This window comes from Melanotaenia boesemani, chromosome 5, assembly GCF_017639745.1.
Source record: "Melanotaenia boesemani isolate fMelBoe1 chromosome 5, fMelBoe1.pri, whole genome shotgun sequence".
Taxonomy (NCBI): domain Eukaryota; kingdom Metazoa; phylum Chordata; class Actinopteri; order Atheriniformes; family Melanotaeniidae; genus Melanotaenia; species Melanotaenia boesemani.
Window position 1 is genome coordinate 32,547,989 of NC_055686.1, and position 13,660 is coordinate 32,561,648.

Genomic DNA, 13,660 nt, shown 5'->3' on the forward strand with positions numbered 1-13,660 from the left:
AACTGGACATGTGGAGGAAGGTTATGTTCAGCAATGAGTCCAGATTCTGTCTACAGCATCATAGGGTGATGAAGACAGAAAGCACTGTGCTGATGGCTGTACCAGTACGGTAACAGCTTTTGGTGGAGGCAGTGGTGGAGTCGGGCGGGATCTTCCTCACTGGAAAAACAAGGCTTGTCATCCGTGGAGGGAATCTCGATGCAGAGAGATATGGAGATGAGATTCTGCAACCCAGTGCTGATCCCATATCTCCACAGCCTGGCGCCATTGTGGCCTGTGCAGGGGTCTTCATACTATCAAAGCCCCTGTTTAATGAACGAAGTGTTAAGCTGCTAATATGTCATGTTTCTTCAGACTTCAGACAATCCAGTAAACATCACCAAACAAGAGTCAACAGCAGAATCAGCTGTTTGGCAGAGAAACCCACAAACTCAACTCTGCTGCTCATTCCACAAGTGCATTTTTATTACTAATGTAGCTCCGTTTAAAAGGGAACTTTCAATTTATTGCCAAGAAGCTTTGTTACACCAAAGAAAATATCCACCAAACCAAATACTGTCTATGAATGTATAAAGTTCATCATTTCTTGCTGTCTGCTGCCATCTAGTGGCCACCAGAGGAAGGCAGCGTGAACGAATTCCTCGGTATTATACAGTTGAATAAATTTCACTAATACAGTTAAATCAATTCAGTTTAAGTAAATTCTTTAATAAAATTAAATGAAATTTTGTAATAATTAATAATAATGATTAATGTGGGTTCTGTATAATGTTTCATTCATGTCAAAACTTGTGCAAGAGAAATTAGACTACGCATATCTGTTTCACTTTGTTTATTTTAATGAAAGTAAATACAAAGATTTATGGCTTATAAAGAATATTAACCTTCCACCAGATGTGTGATTATTTTCTCCCTGACTTACAAACTTGATCAACTTTTCAATTAGTTCAGGTGAAGAGTGAAGATTTAGTGCAAAAAGACGTACACCGCTGCATTTCTGTCGCCATTTAAAACAAGCTGAAAAAGGTTACTGGATCCTCTCCGTCCTCTTCCTCAAGCTGGGCATCCACACAAAAAGATGGTGGGATCAGTTCTTGAGGATTTGGTATTCCGAGGACGTTGTTGAAAAAGCTGCAAAACAGATTGATGAATACATCAACATTACATGTGAAAGACACAAAAATATGCATGTTGGAACCGAGAGATTTTACAATGTAAAGGACTGATTAACCATTTCTATCTGCTTCAGTAAAAACCCTTTGAGGGTAAAGAAATGGATAATGTGCAGTCAGATTGTTGTTCGCTATGCGAAGAAAATGCAACATAACATCGATATGCACACACAGTCCACTTTATCAGGTCCACCTGTTTAATTAGGTGTTAAAACAAATATCTAGTCCACCAATCCCATGGCAGCATTTAGCTTTGTACACATGATGAAGACGACTTGCTAAAGCTCAAACTGAGCATCAGAATGAGGAAGAACAGGGATTTAAGTCACTTTGAACGTAGCATGGTTGTTGGTTTGAGTATTTACTGATATTGTCACACACAACCATCTCCTGGGTTTACAGAGAATGGTCTGAAGAAGAGAAAATATCCAGTGAGCAGAAGCTGTCTGGACCAGAATGTCATGTCAGACTGAATGGGCAGACTGGTTGGAGATGATAAAAAGGCAACAGGAAGTTAAATCAGCACTGGGTGTAGGTAGGATGCAGCAACTGTGTGATGCTATCATGTCAATATGGAGCAAAACCTCTGAGAATGTTTCCAACACCTTGTTGAATCTATGACACCAGGAATTAAGACAGTGCTGAAGGATAACTGGTCAAACCTAGGACTTAAAAGGTGGAGCTATTCAAGTAACTGGTGAGTGTAAATCATGTGTTAATGGTTTGCATGTGGTTGGAATGCAGAGATGTGTTTTCAACAGACAGATTAACTAGACGTGAGCGAGCACTCTGGTATGAACATGACTGACAGAAACATCCTTCGTGAACTGACCTGGTCACCACCCATCCACTTCTATCGGTGTGAAACAGAGTGCTGACAGGGATGCATCCAAACTCAGTGGTGGTGCTCAAGTACTTTGCTGTGGAAACAGAAGTGGATCACAAAAAGAGAGCTGAGGCGGAATAACTGGTCAAACAAGAAGTACAAGCAGGAAGAGAGGAAAGTCATGCGCCACCTTAGACCACATGACTGTGGAGATTTTTTATTTTGTTGTTTCACTTCCTCTCATTGTACCTGTTCCCCCCTTCTTCATCTGCAGCTCCCCGGTCCATGAGTTGACCAGAAGTCCCTGCCCAGGACCAGAGGAGCTGCCCAGCACGGCCTGCCCCAGCAGGGAAGCATTCCTTGGGACTGCAATTGGGTGGAACTTTGTATTCAGCCGCTTCTTGCAACATGTGTGGTTCCTGTAGTTTATCTTGTACAACACTCCCTAGAGAACAGATATCATTACAGTGATTTATGCTTTAGTTGACTCTTTAAATTTAACTGTTTTTGTTATGATTACCTGTCTGAAGAGTAGAAGGGCATCAGTGTGAAAAGTCTTGTTGTCGTAAGATCCAAACTCTCTGAAGTGGATGATCTTTCTCAGTGCATCATAACTGAACTTAGCGAAGGCAGACAGCTTCTCACTTTGGGTCATCTTTGAATTGGAAGAAGTTTTTTTTTTTTTTTTTTATAAACAATGATAGTTTTTGCTCCATATTTATTTTGATGTTGAACAAAAGAGAGAAGACTTACCACAGAAAGGCTTCCAGTCAGCAGTGGTGGAGATGCTGTCAAAATGAGCAGAAGTCAGTATCCTCACTGCTGAGATTCCTCCATATAAACGTGTGTAACATCTGTACTTACCGCACGGCTGTGGTCTTTGAGCCAGGCAGCACACTGACAAACACACCAGCAGAACCAGCGCTCTCATGTTGTCAAAACAGTTTCCTCTGCAGCAGTGGCAATGATCTGCGAGCTCACTTCCTTATAACAAACTGGTGACATTCCTGGTCTGCAGCCACTGCCGGGTTTTCTTTGATTCGTCAGCAGAGCCTACACCAACCCTGACTGTGTATATTTATCACAGAGACTATTTATAATGACGTTGCAGGTCCTGGTGACTCAGCTGGGAGATATTTAGTGTTTAAATCTGGTCTGATAAGTACACGAGTCCCCGTTGTCTCATTTTTAATATAGAGGAGATGATCTTTACATAAATGGATATAGTTAACCTTATAATGTTTTAGACATAATCAGAGATACCTCATCCTTCAACCCGAGCGTCTGATTTCCAGATAATGTTCACTTCCTGCATCATTAACAGTCCGTGTACAACCTCAGTTCCAAAAACAGTTAGGAGGCCATGTAAAATGTAAGTAAAAACAGAATGTAATGATTTTTAAATCTCATGAAATATTTTTTTTTTATTCCCAATAGAAGATAAACAACATATCAGATATTGAAACTTAGACATTTTACTATTAATAGAAAAGATGAGCTGATAGTGAATCTGATGGCAGCAACACGTCTGGAAACAGGAGCAACAAAAGGGTGGAAAAGTAACTGGTGCAAATCAGAAACACCAGGGGGATGATTTGACAACTAATCAGGTTAACTGGCAGAAGGTCAGTAACATGACTGGGTATAAAAGGAGCATTTCAGTGAGGCAGAGTCTCTCAGATGGAAAGATAGACGGAGGCTCACCAACTTCAGACAAACTAGAATTGTAGAATAATTTCAGAAAAAAATGTTCTTTTTAACACTGCAAACATTTCTAAGATTCCACCATACAGTTCAAATGATCAACAGATTCAGTAATCGGTACGAATCTCTGTAGAAATGGGACAAGGCTAAAGGCTAAAGGTTCATTGCTAGATGCTTGTGATCTTTGGACCACATGGAATATCTGCTCCCATCCAGACAACGTCTCTTTCAGGGAAGGCCTTGAAGATTCCAGCAAGACAATGCTGAACCACATCCTGCATCCAGTTTTCGAGGAATGTTTTCAAGACCTAAACTGTGAAGAATTAAGGCAGTTCTGAGGACAGAAATTATGGAACAATTTCAGATGATATTATATACTCCCCCCCCCAAGAGAATTAGGGAGAATCTCTGTGTGCTTGGGACAAGGTTGAAGGGCATCCACTGTGAAGGCGCCATCATGAGATTTAGGTTTGACAGATTTGCAAACATTGTGTTCTGTTTTTAATTCTATTTTACAGAGCATCCATACTTAATTTTTTTAAATGAAGTTGTGGAGACAGTTTAAAATGTCCCTTTTGGATACTGAACTAAGAAAAGGATAAATCTTTATTGTAGAATAAAATTGCAAGTGCTACATCTGAAGGTATACCAAACACATACAAATAAGGCTGATGATGAAAGACCCTCAGAGATATGGGTTCCCACAAAAAGGTACAGACCATCCATCCATCCATCCATCCATCCATCCATCCATCCAAGCCACCCATTCTGACTCAGGGTTGGATGAGGGTACGAGGCTTTTCTGCCCATTTCCTTCTTGGGAACAGCTGTGTGTTATTACAAAAGCCCAAAGCAGGTGTGACCTGCTGTATTTAGGCTTTATAAATATATAAAAAAAACACGATAAACTTCATCTTCTCAACATCCATTTCTTTGAATTTGTGTTTTTTATAAAAATGTGTAACAAAAACAAATTCTTGTTTTGCGCTAAATATTTATTAATAATCAGTGTAAATGCACCAAATCATGGTTTATATAGAAAATCCATCCACAACAGACTCAACACAGAAATTTGATCCACAAACAGCTTCAAAAATTGTCAGTAAAAAACATGATCTAGCGCTACAGCTGTAATCATCACATCAAACCACATTTCTGGAAACAGCCTTGTGTTTTAAAACAAGCTGAGGAAGCTCATTAGATGCTCCCCCTCCTCTTCCTCCAGCTGGGAATTCTTACAGAATGCCGGCGGGGTGAGATCTTGAGGATCTGCCAGTCCGATGATGTTGTTAAAGAAGCTAAAAAAACACAGATAATTCATTAGCATAGCCACTGAGCTTCAGAGATGTTTAGGAGATGGTTGTTGAAGGTTTTTATAAACAGCATCCGGCTCCACTTTGTAAAGAACAGGAGCTTATCACTACGTTAATTCAATGAGCACTGATCCAAGTAGGAAAATATCAATAAACATGGATAGTCATTTATGAAAGAAAATATGAAATTGTTTGCACTTTCTTTTTGTTTTAACCACAATTTCCCATTTTAATCTGATGAGGAAAATGCTGATATCCAATAAAAAGGTGAGTAACTGTGACTGTACAGTAACAGACTGTACTATCTTGGTTATTCTAACTTCTAAAATATTTGATTTGAGACTCTAAATACAAAAAAGGTTTACATTATATCCTGAGCTCAACAATCAAAATGCAGTTCAGTTTATTTTTGTTGAAAGATCAGATTGTTTTTTATTTAAATGTCTGATTAAACTCAGGAAGAAAATAAGATTTTGTTATTTTGGTGATGTGATCAGAGTGGAAGTGATCGTGTTAAATCAACACGTGATATCGTCTCATATCGATCGCTGGTCTGAATCAAGCTGAAATCGTATTGTGGCAGAATTAAAAAAAAATTGTATTCATTTTGAAACTTTCACAGAAGAACAAACACGCTCACAAAACATAACAATAAAGTGAAAAAAAGAGAAGAAAAACATATAGAAAATTAAGTGAAATAAAAATGAGAATTAATAAAGGGGTGTTGGCACAGTCTAACATACAACTAATGGGAGAATGCACAAATAAATTAAAAATAATAACTTTTAAATTTTACTTCAAAGCTAAGAGTTAGAAGATACATAATATAATATAATATAATATAATATAATATAATATAATATAATATAATATAATATAATATAATATAATCTTTTATTGCTAATATAATATAATAAAACAAACAGTAAGTAAAAAATATATTAGAGTAGCATTTACTGATCACAAAACTCAAATTAGTCAAGATGTAAGACTTTAATAATCAGCATGTAAAACTTTTTTGTTTTAAGTTTCTGTAAATGGTAAACTGTATAAAAATCTATATTAATTTAATGGGTCAAAAAGGTTTAATCGATGACTTTCATTGTGTTGTCATTTCATTCAAATGTGCATTAAGTCAGTGGTTCCCACATCGACATCAATGTCAAGCCGCCCTGATCCCACCACACGCACCTCGATGCTTACAAAGAAACATGTGAAGAAATGTGCGATGAAATAGTCTTTAGTTTCCTGGCTGCTACTTCGTTAACAATAGTTAAACCATATCAGTTGCAGAAGGAATCAATCCCTCTGCTACAGTGTGATGCATCTAGAAACTGCAAACTGCTTCAGGTGAGTTGAGCTTTCGATGAGACGGATGCTCCTTTAGCTAAAAAACTTCTGTATACGACAGGTGAGTCGTTTATTTCTAAAGTAATCAACAGGCTTTTCTTTGTGTTCAGGATCAGTTTGAGGACCACTGCACTGAGTCAATAAGTCAGCATGCACAATACCAGATTGGGATCATCTGCACTAACCTGGCCACCACCCATCCTTTTCTGTCCGTGCTGAACAGAGTGCTGACAGGAACGCATCCAAACTCTGTGACAGTGCTCAGATACTTTGCTGCAAAAGCAGAAGCAGATCACAAGGTAACCGAGGCAGCACAACCAGACAAACATGAAATGCAAACGCAGGCAAAGTCACGCCACTGTCACCACTTTAAACACATGATTTATTTCCTCTTACTGTACCTGTCCCCTTCTTCATCTGCAGCTCCCCGGTCCACATGTTGACCGTGACTCCCTCCCCAGGAACAGAGGAGCTGCCCAGCACGGCCTGACTTATCAGGGCAGCGTCCTGTGGGATGGCCAGTGGGTGGAAATCTTCAGTCAGACGCTTCTTGAGGCATGTACGGCTCCTTTCGTTTATCTTGTACATGACACCCTGGAGACCAGAACGTTGTTGTAAACATGATCTCATGGTTGTACATGCTGGGATATCATTGCTATGTAATTACCTGTCTGTAAAGCAGGAGCACGTCAAGATGGAAAGTGTCATTGTGATAAGTTCCCAACTCTTTGATGCGGATGCGTTTTCCAATGGCGTCATAACTGTACTTGGCAAAGACCAGCAGCTTTTCGTTTTGGGTGGACTTCAAGATGGAGAAAAAGTATTTTAATGAAAATTACTGCTCCACACTGGTCAAATACCCAGAAATCCACTGGTTAACTGGTGGTGAACGGAGACATGTTGAATGTTTAAATCAGGAAGAGATTTAGACTTACCACAGAAAGACCTCCAGACATCATCTGTGGGGATGCTGCAACATAATAAAAACAGGATTTTTAATCTTATACTACAGACATCTGATGGTTACTTAATCATTCTACATTCCTGATGTGAGAAATGTCCCACAGATCTGTACTCACAGCATGGCTGTGGTCTTTGAGCAAAGCAGCTCACTGACAAACAGACAAGCAGGACAAGAGCTTTCATGCTGACGATCCTCTGAAGCAGTGGCAACGATCTGAAAGACCCCGTCCTTAAATACGAATCAGCAAGCTTTCCAGTTTACATCCAGTACAAGTAACAAAGAGACTCTTTGTAAGGGTGTGAAGGTGGTGTGTCCCGGGGACTGAACTGGGGGATATTCTGTGTAAAATTGGGCTGATTTCAAGATTTGGGGATATAACTTATGTACGTCATGCATGGTTTTTTACAACTTTGGTGTGGTTGCTTGGTCACCATTTAGTCACATTACTGTCTCAAAGTGGCAAATTAATTGGAAAGAGGGTTCAATACACATGTGGATGAGTTATTTTAAAATAAACTTTATTTTTTTATTTATTACCCTTTTCCTGCCGAGCATCATGGAAAGCAGAAAGATGCTCTGGCAGCTGTGTGGTGACAAACAAACTAATTATTTCATTTGTTTGCTGCTGAATTACATACTATCAGTGCTGGACCTGATCAAGGGAAAAGAGTGAGTGAAAAGAAGTAAAGAGGAAATAAAGAAAAACAAAGAAATAATAACAACAACAGCAATAACTATACAATCAAAACCAAACAGAAAAACCAGACAACCAGCTGCTACACCTGTAGAGAAACCTTGTTAGACAACACAGCAGACAATCATCAGGAGCACCTTCAGGAATTCTAAAATGTTTATTCTCAGTGATTTAGGGGTTTTCTTTGGCTTTTCTTTTGTTGGGTTGCGTGTACTACTTATGAATAATCTTGTACCTGGAAGAAAGCTTACAGATTGCTTTAATTTAGGAGAATCAGGTGGTTTCCTGACAGACAACGTTAGGTTAAACCCTTCTTAGAAAAGAGCCACCAAAAGTCCCAATGTGCAGTGAGTCCATTAGATGTTCTATGCTACGCTGTTGCAGCCGGGGGCAGTTTCCTTACTATGCCGCCGCATCGACTTTGTGCAACAAAGAAAATATAAACCAGTGCAAAAATCCACAAAACAGCTCCTAAATTAATTTTTCAAATGAAATGGAAAAAAACCAACACTTTTTAAGCAGTAAAGGGAAATTATAGACAATATAATTATAGGTTATATATCTACAATTGATATGTTTTATTGCAGGGACCCCAACTCTGGTCCTCAAGGCCCACTGTCCTGCAGACTTACCATGTGTTTGATGTTAGTGCGCATTTGGCCTCTCAGTTAGTAATTTTTGGTTTTAGTTCGCCCTTAGGAAACCATCCAGTTCACTAAACCCAGAGCATTCTGCAGATAAAGTTGTCTTACCAGAAAAGATAAAACAAACAAACAAACAAAAAACTAAAAGAAACTGGTAATTACTAGAAAACGGAAATAACTCTTCTTTATAAATTACTTCAATCTCTGGAAATATTTGGGATATATAATCAGGGAAAATAAGGGACGAGTATAAGAGCAGCAAACTAGAACATCTGTGGTATACAATCCAGTGTGCTGGATCACCAAACCCACCTTAAAACACAGATGAGAGGTTAGTCACTGTAACATGAAGCTAACAGTACAATTTTTGAAGTTGTGGGAATATTCATTGTAGTGCTTGGACGTTGCTTCTGGCATCCCCCAGGGGTCAGTATTAGGTCCAAAACTGTTTATATGAATGACATGTAAAGTTTAAAAATGTTTAAAAAGTTTACATTACTTTGCAGAGGTTTGGGGCAATACTTACAAATGTACAATACAATCACTCTCCATACTGCAGAAAAGACCCATTCATCATTCCGGTTACAGAGATCACACAAATTCTTAAATTAAAAACATTAAAATTCATTGACCTGCTTCACTTTCAAACAGCACAAATCATTTAGAAAGCAACACACAATCTACAGATGTGGGGGTTATAATCAGAGGGGGGAGTTGAACGTAAAACAACATTAAAACGTTTTTGTGTTTCTGTTTGTGAGGTTGTGTTTTTATTGGATTTTATTTGTCATTTGTTTTGATTGGTTTTTATTGTGTTGAGTTTAGCTGTTCTTATATGTCATGTTTTTATTTCTATTTCTATTCATTTTACTTGTGTGCAGCACTTTTTTCAGCTGTGGTTGTTCAGGAGAAAATGCTATGAACTGCAGTATTAGTATTTAGTGTTAGTAAAATTTCTCTGTGGGTCCAGATGGATTTTGGGTTACATTATGTTAAACATATTTACTAATCTGAATAAATTTTCACATTCATCTGCAGGTTTTCCGAATTCAGTAAAACAAAGAAATCCTCCAGAGGAGAGGGGCAGAGCTTTTGTCAGTAGATTGGAGCTGTTAATAAATGCTGGTGGATAAAGGGTGAGTACAGATTTTAGATCCCTTGGATGTTATAAATGCTGGGTTCAAAGCAGACCAGACGGCAGATCACTCATTACAACTAAACATCAAAGACTTGAGACTTGAATTGGACCTGCAAAAAATGAGGTGAACATCTCTGATGTCTATATAAGCTATACCTATATCTATTACATAATCAGAAAGTCAGAGGATGCAGTGAAGGGTACTGTCATTGCAGTTGTGACCATATATGGAAACGAACTTTAAACATTTGGATTTGAACAAATTCTTTTATTGTGCTTTCATGAGAAAAAGGATGAAATCATCAAGTTTTTTCAATATGAAATGTAAAAAAATGTAAAAAAAAAATCTAAGAGATGCTGATTTTAAAAATCTAATTGAAATGATCGATATGGTGAAGTGATTGATAAAACAGATTTTGAGAAACTTGGAAATGATCTTTAGTTCTTTTAAAGAAACAGGCTGTGGAAGTCTTTTGGCTCTTCTCCGCTCTTTGTCTCTGCATCTGCACAGAAGTCTGGAGGGTTGAGCAGAGCAGGGTCTTCAAGCCCAATCACGTTGTTGAAGTAACTGAGGAATAAAAAATAAGTGACTATGGAGTAATTTGGCTTCAAATAGTTGTATTAGTTGCTTTGATGCTGACACTAACCTTATTACCACCCATCCCAATTCCTTAGTTTGATAGCTTGTGCTGACAGGAATGCATCCAAATTCAGTGACTGTGCTTATGTACTTTCCTGGAGAGACAAGAGAAAGAAAATTTGCTCTTAAAGAGGGAAGTAATGAACAACCAAGACAGCTGTAAACATTAAGGTGCTCTCTCACCTGATTTGTCTGGCAGATCTCCCATCCAGGTGTTGACCAGGAGTCCTGCTCCAGGTGCAGACGAGCTGCCCAGAACAGCCTGACCCAGCAGGTTTGCATCCTTCGGAATGGCCAGAGGCTGGAAGTCTGCTTTCAGAGGCATCTTCTTGCATGTGTGGTTATGATAAGAAATCTCATACATGGCACCCTGATGGACAAGTTGTGGGGGAAAAAAAAATTTATTTCATAATTGTTATTTTTTAGACTTAGCCCTTTTATGCATAATTTCTTAAAAAAAACAAAACAAAAACAAAAAACAAACAAAACAAAAAAACAAACAAACAAACAAAAACTAACAGTGCCTATAGAGATACCATAGAGATAATTTAAAATATCATTTTATATAATATAAATATTTTATAAAAAATATAGCAGTAAATTTGATAATTATATATATATGTGCTAAATTATCTATTTATTGGTTGGGAGTGTTTGAATGGCTCACTTATGTCCAATTAGGTGACCAATTTACAAATAGACCACCACCCTTATTAATATACTAGAAACTCATACATATACTAGAAAACAGGTGTCAACTGTAGTGGACACTATGCATGAAAGGGTTGAATAATACAGCTTCACATCCAGATTAAAACTCATGTCACTCTTTAAACTTTTGTCATTAAACATGATCTATTACTCAGAAGTATCCGAACTTGTGCATTTACAAGTACTTTTACTTGTATTCTGGTCAAACCAAGAAAGATTAATGCAGACCGTTTCTCTCATTCTGTATGCCTCAGCCATAGGTAAATTATTTACTATTGTTCCATTTAATCCGTTACTTTTATACACTTTTGCCTTAGATTATTGCCTCTTTATATTGACCTATTCTTGCTGATAAGTACAGTGATGTTATGTTGTTAAATATTAAAAACTAACTTTACACCTGCAGAAAAATGTTATTTTATGATGTGGAATCTGAACGTTTCTCCTCAGATCAACTAGTTAAACACTGTGGAATAAACAACTGAGATATTCCTGTCGTTGCTTTGGTCACCTCTCTGAAGAGCAGCAGCACGTCGAAGGTGAAGGACTTATTCTCATACGTCCCCATCTCAAAGAGCCGTACTCGCTGTCCCATTGCATCATAAAGGTACCGAGTGTAAGTCCACAGCTTTTCACTCTGTGTAGCCTGGAGAATCACAACATGAGTATGTTTAAATCTTTACCTTTTAGTTAAGATCTGACTGACTTTGTACACAAAACAAACACTCACCACAGTCAAGGCTCCAGAGAGAAGTGGAGGACTTGCTGTGTGGATCAGAAAACCCAGTTATTTCCCAAACATCATTTCAGATAAGTCCAACAACAAGTTTAGGTCAGCACAGGAAAACAAAGCATAAATGGAATGAAAAATATATGAGAAATTCATCTCTGGAACCACAACAACACTGAAAACAAATCAGGTATTTTCCCAAGTTGTACATACCACACGGGTGAGGTTTTTCTGCCGGGTGAGGTTTCTCTGCCAGGCAACCTGCCAGCAAACATACCAACACCACAAGCTGTCTCATTTTTTTGAAGATTCCTTGCTCTCGTTCAGAGGCAGCTGCAAGCTGAGCTCCGGTCTGAGACTCACTTCCTTTTAAACCTTGACACTCGAGCTCCAGGAGCTACTTCCGGATTTTAGTTTCAACTGCTGCAGCTTCAGGAAGTTCATGTCTGATAAATAAAACTTCTCTTATCAGACTGATAACAACGCACCATAAAAGCTGCCACTCCTGCAGCATTTGCATCAGAACTTTAATGTTTTTCAAGCTGCTTTTGGAACCAGAGTTTTATATCTTAACTAAATTCAAAACCTTTTATCTCAGAGAAAAGATAGAGGTTGTTTTATTGAGCACAAACTTAAAAAAATGCTCCGTTTTCCTGTCCAGATGTAGTCAACACAGGGCTGTTTACTCAGTGGATGGACTGTGATGACTGTGCAGTGGGTTAGGGGTGAGGAATGTTGCTTGTTCACAAAGGAGGGAGGCTCTTAAACCAGATCTGGATTCAGGTTAAAAGCCAGCGGTGGCTTTTATGCTCGTGGTCATACGACACCAGAAGCGCGTGACTGCAGTCATCTGACTCGCTCACCTGGATGGAAAACACATGCTCTCGCTGCATCGCTTTATCTGATCACCTCACAAAATTATTTCTTTCCTACATCCATATGAGCTGCATGAATTTATAAATTCAGGTCAGCTTCACATGTTAGTGATCCTTTTAACATGAGTGACTATTCATGATTAATGATTTTGTTATAGGAACAAATGTTTGTGATAAAGAGATCATAGAAAGGGTTAAATGATCTTAAGCTGTTAAAGATAAATAGTGCAATGTAATGGCTACTAGAATAAAATGCTTTGTTCTGTTAAAGACCCATGTTGCTACAAACCATTCATTTACTGTACACCCTTGTTACATATAACAAAATAGCACACTGAGGTAGATGCAGTGTGGCTCAGCTCTTCATGCTTCTCCAACCTTAGAGCTCTGAGCATTATTTACTGAAAATAAGACACTGACCATGGCAGGACTAATTTATTATTCTTGTTTAATTGTGCTTACATATGTTCATTGTACAATGCAACACTGGAAAATGTAGTATATGTGTGTAAAGTTTTTTTTTTTTTTAAATAATGTAATTGTAAAATTAAAAGTAAAACGCTATAAAAAAAGTATTCACCCCTGTTAAATGTGTCACTCTTTTGTTTCTTTAATAAATGAAATCATAGTCAATATAATTTGGCTGCTTTGGCCAGAAAAAAAAAACCAACAATTAAAACTTCTTTCAAATTTTTCACAAAATACTTTCAAGTAATTATAACACCCCGTATATTCACCCCGTTTAGGTCAGCATGAAGATCCAGCTTTGGCAGAGTGTGTGTGGATATGTCTCACTAGCACATCTGGATGCCGCCATTTTTCTCCATCCTTCCTTGCAAAACAGCTCACGCTCTGTTGGCTTGCTTGGGGATCAGGCGTCAACAGCTCACTTCAAATCC

The 13,660-nt window shown here is 38.1% G+C and overlaps 3 protein-coding genes across 3 annotated transcripts; all 3 read right to left on the reverse strand.

Annotated features, from left to right (window-relative positions):
- Positions 1 to 817: 817 nt before the first annotated feature.
- Positions 818 to 3,010, reverse strand: LOC121639913 (ependymin-like). The gene is made up of 6 exons (XM_041985515.1): positions 2,863 to 3,010; positions 2,752 to 2,786; positions 2,519 to 2,653; positions 2,248 to 2,443; positions 2,005 to 2,092; positions 818 to 1,131 (listed from the first exon to the last, which is right to left on the reverse strand). The coding sequence occupies exons 1-6, from the start codon at positions 2,927 to 2,929 to the stop codon at positions 1,008 to 1,010; spliced, it is 645 nt and encodes a 214-aa protein (XP_041841449.1). The 5' UTR covers positions 2,930 to 3,010; the 3' UTR covers positions 818 to 1,007.
- A 1,746-nt stretch (positions 3,011 to 4,756) lies between these two features.
- Positions 4,757 to 7,511, reverse strand: LOC121639915 (ependymin-like). Its single transcript, XM_041985516.1, has 6 exons — positions 7,445 to 7,511; positions 7,301 to 7,335; positions 7,033 to 7,167; positions 6,767 to 6,959; positions 6,551 to 6,638; positions 4,757 to 5,000 (listed from the first exon to the last, which is right to left on the reverse strand). Exons 1-6 carry the CDS (start codon positions 7,509 to 7,511, stop codon positions 4,877 to 4,879), a joined length of 642 nt encoding a protein of 213 aa, XP_041841450.1. The 3' UTR covers positions 4,757 to 4,876.
- A 2,541-nt stretch (positions 7,512 to 10,052) lies between these two features.
- Positions 10,053 to 12,288, reverse strand: LOC121639909 (ependymin-like). The gene is made up of 6 exons (XM_041985510.1): positions 12,100 to 12,288; positions 11,887 to 11,921; positions 11,668 to 11,802; positions 10,629 to 10,815; positions 10,453 to 10,540; positions 10,053 to 10,373 (listed from the first exon to the last, which is right to left on the reverse strand). Exons 1-6 carry the CDS (start codon positions 12,182 to 12,184, stop codon positions 10,253 to 10,255), a joined length of 651 nt encoding a protein of 216 aa, XP_041841444.1. The 5' UTR covers positions 12,185 to 12,288; the 3' UTR covers positions 10,053 to 10,252.
- Between the last annotated feature and the right edge of the window lie 1,372 nt (positions 12,289 to 13,660).

Excerpts from the sequence above, each read along its gene's own strand:
- LOC121639913 (XM_041985515.1), bottom strand. The coding sequence starts at position 2,929 with ATGAGAGCGCTGGTTCTGCTGGTGTGTTTGTCAGTGTGCTGCCTGGCT. Across the intron at positions 2,787-2,862 it reads TCAAAGACCACAGCCGTGCG|CATCTCCACCACTGCTGACT; the intron begins GTAAGTACAGAT and ends TCATTTTGACAG. Across the intron at positions 2,093-2,247 it reads GATGAAGAAGGGGGGAACAG|CAAAGTACTTGAGCACCACC; the intron begins GTACAATGAGAG and ends CTGTTTCCACAG.
- LOC121639915 (XM_041985516.1), bottom strand. The coding sequence starts at position 7,511 with ATGAAAGCTCTTGTCCTGCTTGTCTGTTTGTCAGTGAGCTGCTTTGCT. Across the intron at positions 7,336-7,444 it reads TCAAAGACCACAGCCATGCT|CATCCCCACAGATGATGTCT; the intron begins GTGAGTACAGAT and ends ATTATGTTGCAG. Across the intron at positions 6,639-6,766 it reads GCAGATGAAGAAGGGGACAG|CAAAGTATCTGAGCACTGTC; the intron begins GTACAGTAAGAG and ends CTGCTTTTGCAG.
- LOC121639909 (XM_041985510.1), bottom strand. The coding sequence starts at position 12,184 with ATGAGACAGCTTGTGGTGTTGGTATGTTTGCTGGCAGGTTGCCTGGCA. Across the intron at positions 11,803-11,886 it reads TCTCTGGAGCCTTGACTGTG|GCTACACAGAGTGAAAAGCT; the intron begins GTGAGTGTTTGT and ends GTGATTCTCCAG. Across the intron at positions 10,816-11,667 it reads TGCTGCTGCTCTTCAGAGAG|GGTGCCATGTATGAGATTTC; the intron begins GTGACCAAAGCA and ends CTTGTCCATCAG.